General features: G+C 46.8%; 1 protein-coding gene across 1 annotated transcript; it reads left to right on the top strand.

Annotated features, from left to right (window-relative positions):
• Positions 1–909: 909 nt before the first annotated feature.
• LOC116369905 (protein piccolo-like) lies at positions 910–9,691 on the top strand (the record flags this gene model as incomplete). The annotated part of the gene is made up of 3 exons (XM_031819614.1): positions 910–1,151; positions 4,386–4,948; positions 9,612–9,691. Coding segments are annotated over exons 1-3 (829 nt in total), but the record flags the coding sequence as incomplete, so codon positions are not given.
• Positions 9,692–12,274: the final 2,583 nt, after the last annotated feature.

The following is a 12,274-nucleotide window of genomic DNA, read 5'->3' as shown; positions in this document are numbered from 1 at the left end:
CTATCAGTGACTGACACAACAGAAAAACTGCTGATGCACAACCACATTTCGAAACGGCATATTGTGTATTCTACTATTAGTTCCAAAAGTTTGTTGTACTATGGGGCGGCAGGTAGCCTAGTGATTAAAGCGTTGGGAAGTAACCAAAAGGTTGCTGGATCGAATCCCGAGGAGACAAGGTAAAAATCTGTCGTTCTGCCCCTGAACAAGGCAGTTAAACCCACTGTTCCCCGGTAGGCCGTCATTGTAAATAAGAATTTGTTCTTAACTAACTTGCCTAGTTAAATTAAAGTAAAATGTAAAAAATAATACTAATATTTTTGTGGAAAATGATGTGAGGGCCTTCAAAAGTGGGGTCGCGGGCCAACAGTTGCTCATCCTTAATATACTGTACATCATGCTGAATTTAGGACATGGGACTAAGGGGCGCAGTGGTCTGGGGTTATGGTCTTGTGTCATTAAGTCATAGGGCCTAATATGTGTTCATCCTGATGGATGCACTGTATAAAATTGTTTTGTGTAGATGGGTCAGCTAGACACACACAAACACACACAGCCTCCACCCTGGCTCTGCTGTGGAATGTCTGCACCCGCTGCCCCAGTCATTCTGACATGCCTTGGTAAACCTCTGTGCCATTACCATGCATTATGAAACAACTATCTGTTAAGTTATATAAAAGTAAAAAGCTTGCCTGAAATAGAATAGGCTACAATGGCCCTGTGTCTGCGCATAGCCCAAGTTTTACGAAACCGTGGGTCCGGTTTTCTAATAATGATCATAAAACATCATTACTGATTAAAGGCAACATTTTAATCATCCACTACAACAACTATGTATTAGAGTGAGTGAGCATTTTTACAAGGTCCACACTAACTATCATTTTCTTTGTTTTTCTGTCTTACAGAAAGAATGGTTATGTCTCAACTGCCAGACCCAAAGAGCTCTCTCTGGCCAGCTGGGCGATATGCCCCCTCCACCATCTCCTGTGAAGAAGCAACTACCCACACCTACCCCTACCCCTCCTGCCTCCCCTGCCAAAGTCCCTGACTCCCCAGCTGCTGCTGCCTCTCCATTAACGGGAAGCCCCTCAGTCTCTCAGGTAGAGGCAGCAGCAGCAAAGGAAGACACCCAGCCGCTTCCCATGTCCAAGGTAGTAGCAGAACGCACCCCGCCCCAAACACCAGACGCTGCGTCTGCAAACACAGACACCACACCCATCCCACCTGAGCATGCCACCCCCCTTCTGATAGTGTCCTAGAGGAGAAAGAACCAGAGCAGGCTGACACGATGGAAGCTATATCTGAGACTATACTGGATGAGCCTGTGACAGAGAGTGTAGTGGAGAGTGCTGTCGAAGCCTCAGCGGTGGAGAAAGACCCAGAGCAGGCTGAAGCAATAGAAGCTATATCTGAGACTATGTTGGATGAGCCTGTGCCAGAGAGTGTAGCGGAGAGTGCTGTTGAGGCCCCGGCAGTGGATCATCCAGAGAGTATGCCAGAGAAAGTTACAGAAGAACAGTCACCACCCGACACTACTCAGGCAGAATCAGATTTCCAGCCTGCAGTTGTAGAGGAGCCTGTCATTGCTCCCCCTGTAGAGAATGAGTCAGAAAAGCCTGTTGAGGCAGCACCCGAGCCAACTCCAAGCCCAGATAATGTGCAGAGTGAATCTACACCAGAGGAGATCTCACCGGCTCCCTCTGCAGGTAGTGAGAAAGAGGAGGCCATCCTAGAGAAGGTTATTGAAGAGGAAGCTAAGCCGGTAGAGCCAGAGGTGATTCCAACACCTGCAACGGTCACACAGGAAACTACTGTCCAACCTGACCAATCACCAGAGCCTGTACCGCCAGCTCCTGTAGTCACTGAGGAAGAAGGGACAGCAGTGGTGATTGAGGAAAAACCTAGCCAACCACCTAAAGCTGAGGATACAGCTCCTACACCTCCTGCAGTCACCGAGCAGGAGGAGAAACCTAAAGAGCCAGAGCCTCAAGCAACTACTGTTGAACAGCCTCCAACTGAGGTGTCTTCAGTACATGCAGGTCCAATAGCAGAGACTTCAGATGTGGAGACTAAGATGCCAGAGGTGGCTCCGGCTCCACCAGTTAAGGTTGTAGAGAATTCGGCCTCAGCTCCCGAAGCCCCTAATGAGCCGGTAGAGGATTGTGCATCTCCCAAACCAGCAGAGCTAGAGGCTGTGCCTTCACAAAAAGAGGAGGTACCCCCTGCAGTAGAAGAAACTCCCCCTGTAGTTGCTGAGAATGAACAACCTAAAGAGGTAGAGACCGTTCCACAAACTGAGGCAGTTGAGTCTGTAGCCCCATCTCCTCCTCTAGTTACTGCTAAAGTTGAGAAGAAGCCTGTAGAGAAGGAGGAAGAGCCAATACCGCCAGCCCACGTAGAGAATAAACCTGTAGAGAAAGAGGAAGAGTCAATTCAGCCAGCCCAAGTTGAGGAGAAGCCTGTAGAGAAGCAGGCAGAGCCAATACCGCCAGCCCAAGTTGAGGAGAAGCCTGTAGAAGAGGCAGAGCCAATTCACCAGCCCAAGTTGAGGAGAAGCCTGTAGAGGAGGAGGCAGAGCCAATACCCCCAGCCCAAGTTGAGGAGAAGCCTGTAGAGAAGGAGGCAGAGCCAATTCAGCCAGCCCAAGTTGAGGAGAAGCCTGTAGAGAAGGAGGCAGAGCCAATTCAGCCAGCCCAAGTTGAGGAGAAGCCTGTAGAGAAGGAGGCAGAGCCAATTCAGCCAGCCCAAGTTGAGGAGAAGCCTGTAGAGAAGGAGGCAGAGCCAATTCAGCCAGTCCAAGTTGAGGAGAAGCCTGTAGAGAAGGAGGCAGAGCCAATTCCTCCAGCCCAAGTTGAGGAGAAGCCTGTAGAGAAGGAGGCAGAGCCAATTCAGCCAGTCCAAGTTGAGGAGAAGCCTGTAGAGAAGGAGGCAGAGCCAATTCAGCCAGTCCAAGTTGAGGAGAAGCCTGTAGAGAAGGAGGCAGAGCCAATTCCGCCAGGCCAAGTTGAGGAGAAGCCTGTAGAGAAGGAGGCAGAGCCAATTCCGCCAGCCCAAGTTGAGGAGAAGCCTGTAGAGAAGGAGGCAGAGCCAATTCCGCCAGCCCAAGTTGAGGAGAAGCCTGTAGAGGAGGCAGTAGTAAAGAAAGTACCAGAGGCTTCTCCTGCACCTCCTGCTGCTGAACCAGAAAACGTTAGCCCTGAGAGTGATTACGAAAGGACAGAGTCAGAAACAGTGGTTGAACCCAGCCCCAGAAGTCAAAGCCGAGAGTCAGTTTCACCCACCGCTTTTGAGAAAAAAGTCCCTGAACAGCTCCCAGAACCTGAACCACAATCAGCTAAAGTTGATCAGATCCCACCTCAGGGGCTGTAGAAGCTCCAGCACCAGTAGTAGAAAAAAAACACAAATGAAACTGAAACGGAGGCTGGAGCAGAACGTGTAGGTCAGAAAGACGAAAATCTGGACATCTGTGGATACAAAGGTTGAACCAGAGCCAACAGCAGATAATAAGGCTGAAAAAAACCCAGGATGAGTCTATTCCTCCAGCTTCTGAAGCTAAAGAGGAAGAAAAGGTCAGAGCAGAGCACTTAGAACAAGCTACAGAGGCAGCGTCACTATCATCTGCTGCTAGTGAGCCACAAGCCCCTGAGAACGTTTCTGAGGAGAAACCCACACAGGAAGGAAAAGAAGCTGCAAGCATAGCTGAAAATAAACAAGATGTGTCTATAGCTGAGAGTAGGGTGCCAACTCCTACTGTGTGTCATGAGAAAGCAGTGCAAGAGAAAGAATTATCCAAAGATGATCCAAGCAAACTCCAAAGACAGACTCTGTGTCTGAGAGCATTCAGCCAGAGAAAGAGAAAGTGGTTGTGTCACCACCTGTAGTTAGTGAAAAGCAAGAACATTTTTCAGTATCAGAGGTGAAAGCTGTGAGTGACAGACAGGGCAGGGTAGAAGACAAAACAATACCAGAGCAGACTAAAATATCTGAAACTGTGTCTGAAAATGAGTCTATTGCCCCAGCCCCTGTAGTAGAACCTGACACCCTAGTCTCTGTAGTTGTGAACAGGACGAAGACAAACCCCTGAATGAAGAGAAGATAATAGAGGCTGAACTGGATGCAGTTGGAGAGGTGACTGTAGTATGTAGCAACAGTAGTGGCTGAGAATTAGATGATTCAAGTCAGAAGGGATCTTTTCACAAATGTTTGTACGGACCTTTTAGTTATGCAAAATAATCTACAGACAAAAAAGCTCTCTTCCCTTTATACATCTTCATATATCAATTTTAAATGTTCCAAATAATATGTTATGTTTATGAATCAATTATGGATGATTATCATCTACATATTTATTATACATTAATTGTGTTTTATTATTTAATTTACAGGCAACACTGAAAGACCCTGGAGAAAAAAACACCATCGCCAAGGATAGCAGTCCCACCAGCCCCTCAGACCTTGCCAAGCTGGAGAGCACTGTCCTTCCCATACTAGAGGCCCAGGCTACACAACCAAAGGATAATTCAGACAAACTGACCGACTCACTCAAGACCAGACGCAAACTTGAGGTGCTACCCCTCTCACCTGAATCTCCCAGCACAGAGGATGACCCAGAACTCTCAGAGAAGAAGGACGCCTCAGCAAAGAAAAAGCTGCTGGTGCCGACAGACATCAGGGGTGACTCGTTGGAGGACAGCAGTGAGAGCTTAGGGAAAGATAGTCCCGTGTCAGGGGATGACGAAGACTTCATTCGTAAACAGATCATGGAGATGAGTGAGAACGAGGATGCTTCGCCGTCAGACGAAGAAAACCTAATCCGGCGAAAGATCCGAGATCATGAGAGGAAACGAATGGAGCAGGAGAACGGGGAGGGGAAGGAGAGAAGCGCAATGGCAAAAGGCAGGCGGCTCCTCAAGAAGACACCATCAGCCCTGAGGACGAAGATGGAGCGGCAAATCTCACTGGATAAACCTGGCAAGGCATGGAAAGAGGGATCGGACCCAAACATCAGACTCTTTGAAGGGAACAGCCTTCGGCCGATAGAGTTGACAGCATCCCTTAAAGGCATAGTAGGCAGCTTTTTTGGCGACCTGAACAATTTCACGTAGAATGTGTGTTAAAGATCTGTTATGCACAGCCGCGAGCTGCCTAGTGACACGAGCCTACCAGACGAGCAAAATGCTTGCCTCGAAGCGAGCATAGAAGTAACACTGAAGCATGCATGAGAGCATCAGCTGTTCTGGACGACTGTGTGATCACGCTCTCCGTAGCCGATGGGAGTAAGACCTTTAAACAGGTCAACATTCACAAGGCCGTGGGGCCCAGACGGATTACCAGGACGTGTAATCCGAGCATGCACTGACCAACTGGCAAGTGTCTTCACTGGCATTTTCAACCTGTCCCTGACTGTGTCTGTGATACCCACATGTTTCAAACAGATCACCATAGTCCCTGTGCCCAAGGTCACTAAGTTAACCTGCCTAAATGACTATTGACCTATAGCACTCACTTCTGTAGCCATGAAGTGCTTTGAAAGGCTGGTCATGGCTCACATCAACCCATCCTATCCCACTCCAATTTGCATAGCGTCCCAACAGATCCACAGATGATGCAATATCTATTGCACTCCACATGGCCTTTTCCCACCTGGACAAAAGGAACACCTACCTGAGAATGCTGTTCATTGACTACAGCTCAGCGTTCAACACCATCGTGCCCTGAAGGCTCATCACTAAGCTAAGGACCCTGGGACTAAACACTTCCCTCTGCAACTGGATCCTGGACTTCCCAATGGGCCGCCCCCAGGTGGTAAGGGTAGGTAACAACACATCTGCCACGCTGAACCTACACGGGGCCCCTCGGGTGCGTGCTCAGTACCTCTTGTACCCCTGTTCACCTATGACTGCATGGCCAGGCACGACTCCAACACCATCATTAAGTTTGCAGATGACACAACAGTGGTTGGCCTGATCACCGACAGACGATGAGGTCGCCTTTTGGGAGGAGGTCCGAGACCTGACCGTGTGGTGCAAGGACAACAGCCTCTCCCTCAACATGATCAAGACAAAGGAGATGATTGTGGACTACAGGAAAAGGAGGACCGAGCACGCCCCCATTGTCATCGACGGGGCTGTAGTGGACATGTTGAGAGCTTCAAGTTCCTTAGTGTCCACATCACCAACTATCATGGTCCAAACACACCTAGACAGTCGTGAAGAGGGCACGACAATGCCTATTACCCCTCAGGAGACTGAAAAGATTGGGCATGGGTCCTCAGATCTTCGAAAGGTCTATAGCTGCACCATCGAGAGCATCCTGATTGATTGTATCACCCACTGCCTGGAATTGCAACTGCTTGGCCGCAAGACACTACAGAGGGTAGTGCGTACGGCCTGGGCCAAGTTTCCTGCTGTCCAGGACTTCTATACCAGGTGGTCAAAGGAAGTTTCAAAAAATTGTCAAAGACTCCAGCCACCCTAGTCTCTCTGCTACCGCACGGCAAACAGTACCGGAGCGCCGAGTCTAGGTCCAAAAGGCTTCCTAACAGCTTCCACCCCCCAAGCCATAAGACTCCTGAACAGCTAATCTAATGGCTACCCCAACCCCTGTTTTACCCTGCTGCTACTCTCTGGTTATTATCTATGCATAGTCACGTTAACTCTACTACATGTACATATTACCTCAATTACCTCGACTAACTGTGCCCCCCGCACATTGACTCTGTACCGGTACTCCCTGTATGTAGCCTCGCTACTGTTATTTTACTGCTGCTCTTTAACTATGTTACATTTTTACTTTACATATATTTTTCTTAACTGCGTTGTTGGTTAAGGGCTTCTAAAAAAGCATTTCACTACACCTGTTTTATTCGGCCCATGTAACACATAAAATTAGGTTTGATTGTACACCAGCTGAAAATACAATTGTGCTTATTGAAAATGTATTTGGTACAATTCTATTTAAAAAAATATTTTTTATTATTACAAAACATATACACACACAAATGACAGCATACGCACACAAACAACATCATCACACCTGCCCAGACCCACATGCTCACACCATCTCCAGCGCCTGCATCACTCTCCGCCACATGGCCTCAAACTGCACCATTTTGTTTCTCTCAGTAGCCCACCCACTTTCAACATTTTGGATAATAAAGCATTGACCTTTCCATTGTGTTATCAGTAGAGGATTGGTTGATTTCCAGTTAAGATCATCCAACCCATCAGGTATCTCACTACACCCTCATATGCCATGCCTTGAACATATGCAGACTGACAGTCAGTGAGTCAGTGAATTGACATTGTAATACTTCTGACAGCCAACTTTCTAGCTGAGCCCATAACTTTTGGACTTGATATAATATTCCCAGAAGGCATAGACAATTGAATCCTTGTTAGTTTTACACTTAAAACGTGACTCTGCCGTCGTGCTGTAGAATTGGTGAATGTTGTGAATGTTGTCGCTTGTATAATACATTCTATACATTAGTTTTATACAGTATTTTCGTTAACTGTCATTTTGTCAATGTCCAACATTCCCTCCATCTTGTGCCAATATCAGTTATTTTTAATTCATGGTTCCAATATTTTTTTCCCTAAGAGGTTGTCAGTGGATAGGCTCTCTGCAAGGTAAGATATACAAAACCTATCATATGACCATACTTTTTTGACTCGGTAAGATTCCCTCAAGATTGTCCTGATGTCCCAAACATTTCAAATGGAATTTTCGTGATATGAAAGATAAGTTGCATGTATTTGAAAATATCTACATTGGTCAGTCCAAAATAGCTTTTTACAATTATTTCCTATTACAAAGTCATTTACGGTTTCTATGCCTTTAGCATTCCATGTGGACCAATTTATTGGTGAATTCTGAAAAGCTTTCTGGTTTTGTGTTCTACCCGGTAATTAATTGCATACACCTGGTGTCCCAGGTCTAAATCTGTCCCCGATTAGAGGGGAACAATGGGTGGGGGGAGCAGTGGGACTGGCTTCAAGGTCCAGAGTTGAGTTTGAGGGCTCTACACTATTCATTGCCTGTTTTGTTACTTCTTAGAATTTTTGCAACCAGGAAATGGCGGAGCAATTTCTGCCTATTGTAAAACATTTTTAAAATGAAAAAAACTGTTTTTTATGATTAAAAAATAACCATTTAGAAAGCCTCAAATGCAATTTAACAAAAGCAATGTCAGTTGTGGAAGGGTTTCTTATGTTGCTGCCTCTCTGATTCTGAGGTGATCTTTATCACACCGTGTGGGGTGGAAATGGCACTGGAGAGAGTCTGCTGCCTGTGTGTGTTTTGTGTTAGTGAATGGCTTATTGTACAATGCCCCCGGGCTTGCAGTGATCCTGCACCAGAGTGACAGAATGATAATCCTCTATAGTATGGACGATCATAGGGGAATGAGAGAGGCTCTCTCGCCAAGTCTGTTGCCCGTCTCCATGTGGACAGGGTACTTTTGAGTTAAGTGGGATGAGATGAAAATGTTTCTCATACACACGCAGGCACTTCTGATCTCTTCACAGACTTGTCCCTGCTAATAACAAGCTACGTGACAGAACGTGTGTTCCTCCCACACTGTCGGGGAGATTCCGCCCGGGTTCTGAACAGCCCAATTACAGGGAACAAGCAGGCTTCCCTGTAGTAAAGCATGCCTCCCCCTCTCTCTCCTCTTCACTGTCACCCACATGTCAGACGTCCTGCTGGCAGCCAGGCAACAGGTCTCCCCTCCGCACACTCACTCACAGCACTACTGACAGCCATACAGCTATTAGCACTACGCAGCTTTGAAGAGCGCACTTTCACTACTTCGTCTTTATTTATTTCTCATAATCTCCTTTTCCCCCGTTGAAATGACTCAGTTGGGGTTTTACTTACTAGGCGGCGGAAAGGGTCGGAAAAAGGACCTGTGACGCCTACGGAGCCGCCGTGTGTGGTAATTTGATCAAGCGTGTCGTCGCTAGCTAGATGGGATGGTGTTGCGGTATTCCACAGCCAGGACACACAGCACAGGCTGTAGTGTTATTGCTGCATGGCCAAACTGGTAATCTCTCCTTGACCACGTCATCATTAAATACTGTAGGAAATATGAATTGCATTCTAGAGTATTAATTTACCCAGCGTCCTCCTTGGCGTTTACACTACCTCACAGGATCCATTTCCTCAGTGCAATTGGGTGTGACCTTAATTTAGGTTATTCTTCAAACGGGGGGGGACAGTGGAGATGAGTAACACACTGACTGCACTGTATTTGAGAGTATGGGCTTTAATAGGTGCACAGTGCTTCATAGTGACAGCCATTAAAAGACTGTGCTGAGAGTATCTCTTTGCCAGGGTCCTGGTAGTTGTCTGTTTGAATGAGGCACAGCACAGTGGCCCTGTACACACTGCTGCCACTGCTCTGTTACTCCGAGGATGTTCCATTGCTTTGTGCGCGTGTCCGTGTCTTCCTAACGTGTAGGATTACTAATCCCAGCTGTGAAAGGAAATTCCTCTCTATGGACATTCATTGTGGCAGTATTAAATAGTTTGAAGAAATGCCCGTCATCAGATGGCCATGACGATAATGTTTGATGTCAGATCTGACCCTGTCTCCCGTCTCTACCCAGAATGGCCAGCAGTCTGGTTAACGGAGCAGGTCTGGGCAAGGAGAACATCCCCAGAGGTCTCAACCGTGTCAACACAGCAGGTAACACACACACACGAACACACACACACACACACGCTTCTCTGCAGATTGCAAGCAATTTTTTTTATTTTCATAGACTGATGCACAGGACTAGGTCATCAGTAGAGCGAGGACACGAGAGCCTTGTCGTCCGTTTGAACTTAATGAAGAGCCCATTATGTATTTATAAAGCCATGGATTAGCAGATGGTGTAGCTATGTGGGTGGATTCAATAGGCTTTTCTCGTCTGTAACGAGTTCACCTTGTTTGCCACCTCTGGCATTCTCATTGAAATCCACACACGGTTTATTTTTTGGATCTATTATTCACATTTTTTTAGGGTAAAAAAATAAATAATAATCGCACGGATAAAAGAGAAACGTGGAAATAATGACAAAAGACAACACCACCACCACACGGGCACACAATTGGTCGTCAGATCCCCAGTTTAAGAATATTAAACACAGTAATTAGGGCTGTGCTGTGAAAGTGACTTACTACGTGCAGAACTTCCTGCACTTAAGAGCTTGGCACTCTGTGTGAACTCTCTGAGGTGTCAGCGCTCATATCTCCCCTCTCACCTGATCAGAAAGGCCCTGCACCAGAGCCAGGGAGGTGGTGTCGGGGAGGGCAGGCAGGAGACTCCAGGCTGTTTGCATGTGTTGTTTTTCCATACGTGATCTCTATACCGATGCGCTCAGCATACATTTTTGATGAACCATCAGCACATCTCTCTTTCTCTCGGACACACACACACACAGATTTCATATTGCTTTCCTATGAGCTATTTCTGTGCTGCATATCTCTAGCAGCTGAGAGGGGCTGTGGTTTAGGAAGGTCGTTGTCTGTGCACTGGCAGTTCTACAGTCTCTTGGTGTACGTGCTGTCCTGACTCCACTGTTGAGTTCTTGGTCTTGGGTGCTACTAACATAGCTAGCATTGAGGAGAGCAGACTCTTACAGTAGGTGAGGTACAACATTAAAAAGTGGCATATTGTACCCCTGATTCCTGTTAGAACGCTCAATTGAAATCGCATCGCTATCCAGTGACCACCGTCTTGTGATGCTCTATACACACATCAAATCGGTTCCCTGTCGTATGTCACCGATCAAGCCCAGTTCACAACATTCTTACGCACTTTTTCAACTTCCACTGCAAGCCAGGTTGGGTTTTTATACAGTAGGATATTACCATCCAAGAGTGTACGAGGTTTTACATTCAGACATGGGTGTAAATGAATACTTGGCACTGTGTATAGTTTTCTAGCAACCGTTCTGACAAATAGCGTTCTTATTGGAACCGATTGCCAGCGGCGTTTTGAACCAGCTTGCCAGTCAACACGCTGCACGGCTACACAGACAAAGTGGAGGGGGGGTTCAACACACACATTTAACTTTTCTATTAAAGAATGAAATGGGGGATTGTTAGAGGGATTTCTAGAAAAGGACAAGCGGATTTATCCATTCCGTGCTTTATAAATGCTGAGCATGCAATTACCCCTGTAATGGAGGCATTTCGTCCAAATTGGAGCCATTACAGTGATTTAACAGTGCGTGGATTGGGCCTGGCATTTGCGAGGATGTGTACACACGGGGAGCTGTGGAATGGGTGTTTTAATCACAGCGTTTTTAGAGGCTGAATGGTGGAACACACTGTGCAGAACGCTGACCTGCCACAGTGCAGAACAACTCATTAAGGCCCACTTGGACTTCACTCTCTAGCCTAGTTATTGCTGTTTTTTGTTGTTGTTCCCCCCCCCCCATGTGTATTATTCATTTTGAATTTTATGTTTATTCGATTTGGAGATCATTTATTTACATGGAAAGAAAGTGGTCTTATTTATCTGAGTTTCTTAACTGTTATTATAGGAAGATTGAGGAAGTAGCGCTTTATGAGGGAGAGGTTGCGTTGGAAACTGTGCTCATGTCGGCCATCTTGGCTCCAGTGTATTCCTCGCCGCATGGTGTGAGAATATTGGTATGGACCAGTAACTCAGAGAGGAGAGTGTGCAGTTGGGTTCACGGTACTGTTCTGGGAAGCTCCACCGCCAGATCCGATCCACCAGCACCGGCTGTCCCTTTTAAAATCCGGACTATTCCAATTGGACATAACGGACAGCACCGCATTTCAAAACCCATAACTGAGGAGAGGCAGGATTAATTTTGGATTTCCTGTGTTTGGGCTGGCGAGAGGCAACGCACCGAAGAGACGCTGGGTTGCTCTGGAAGGGAAGGTGTTTTTTCGAGGAGGAGCTGGGGCATGATACAGCAGGGCAACTGGCACTGGAGATCTGAAATATATTCCACAACACAAGCTACCCTCTGCTTTGTGGCTTACCTCTGCATTTTGACACGAAAAAAAAGAAGAAAGAACAGTGAAACCATTCGCTGTCCTCGTCCAGATGTTGTCGAAGCTCCAGAATAAACAGCGTCTCTTTCTTTGCTGTCCCGCCCTTCAACCTCGTCGTCAGCTGGGAAAACACATTTAATGCGTCTAATGCAACCTCAAAGACACCTCTGGAAGAAAGGAACTCTTCAAGTTGAAAGCGTCGAGCATTTTCAGTATTTCGCTGTGACTTGAAATGTAGCAAAGCCTCTGTTCTCT

The sequence above is a fragment of the Oncorhynchus kisutch genome, unplaced genomic scaffold, assembly GCF_002021735.2.
Source record: "Oncorhynchus kisutch isolate 150728-3 unplaced genomic scaffold, Okis_V2 scaffold2329, whole genome shotgun sequence".
Taxonomy (NCBI): Eukaryota; Metazoa; Chordata; class Actinopteri; order Salmoniformes; family Salmonidae; genus Oncorhynchus; species Oncorhynchus kisutch.
Note: the sequence above shows the minus strand (reverse complement) of the source record. Positions and strands in the feature narration are given on the sequence as shown.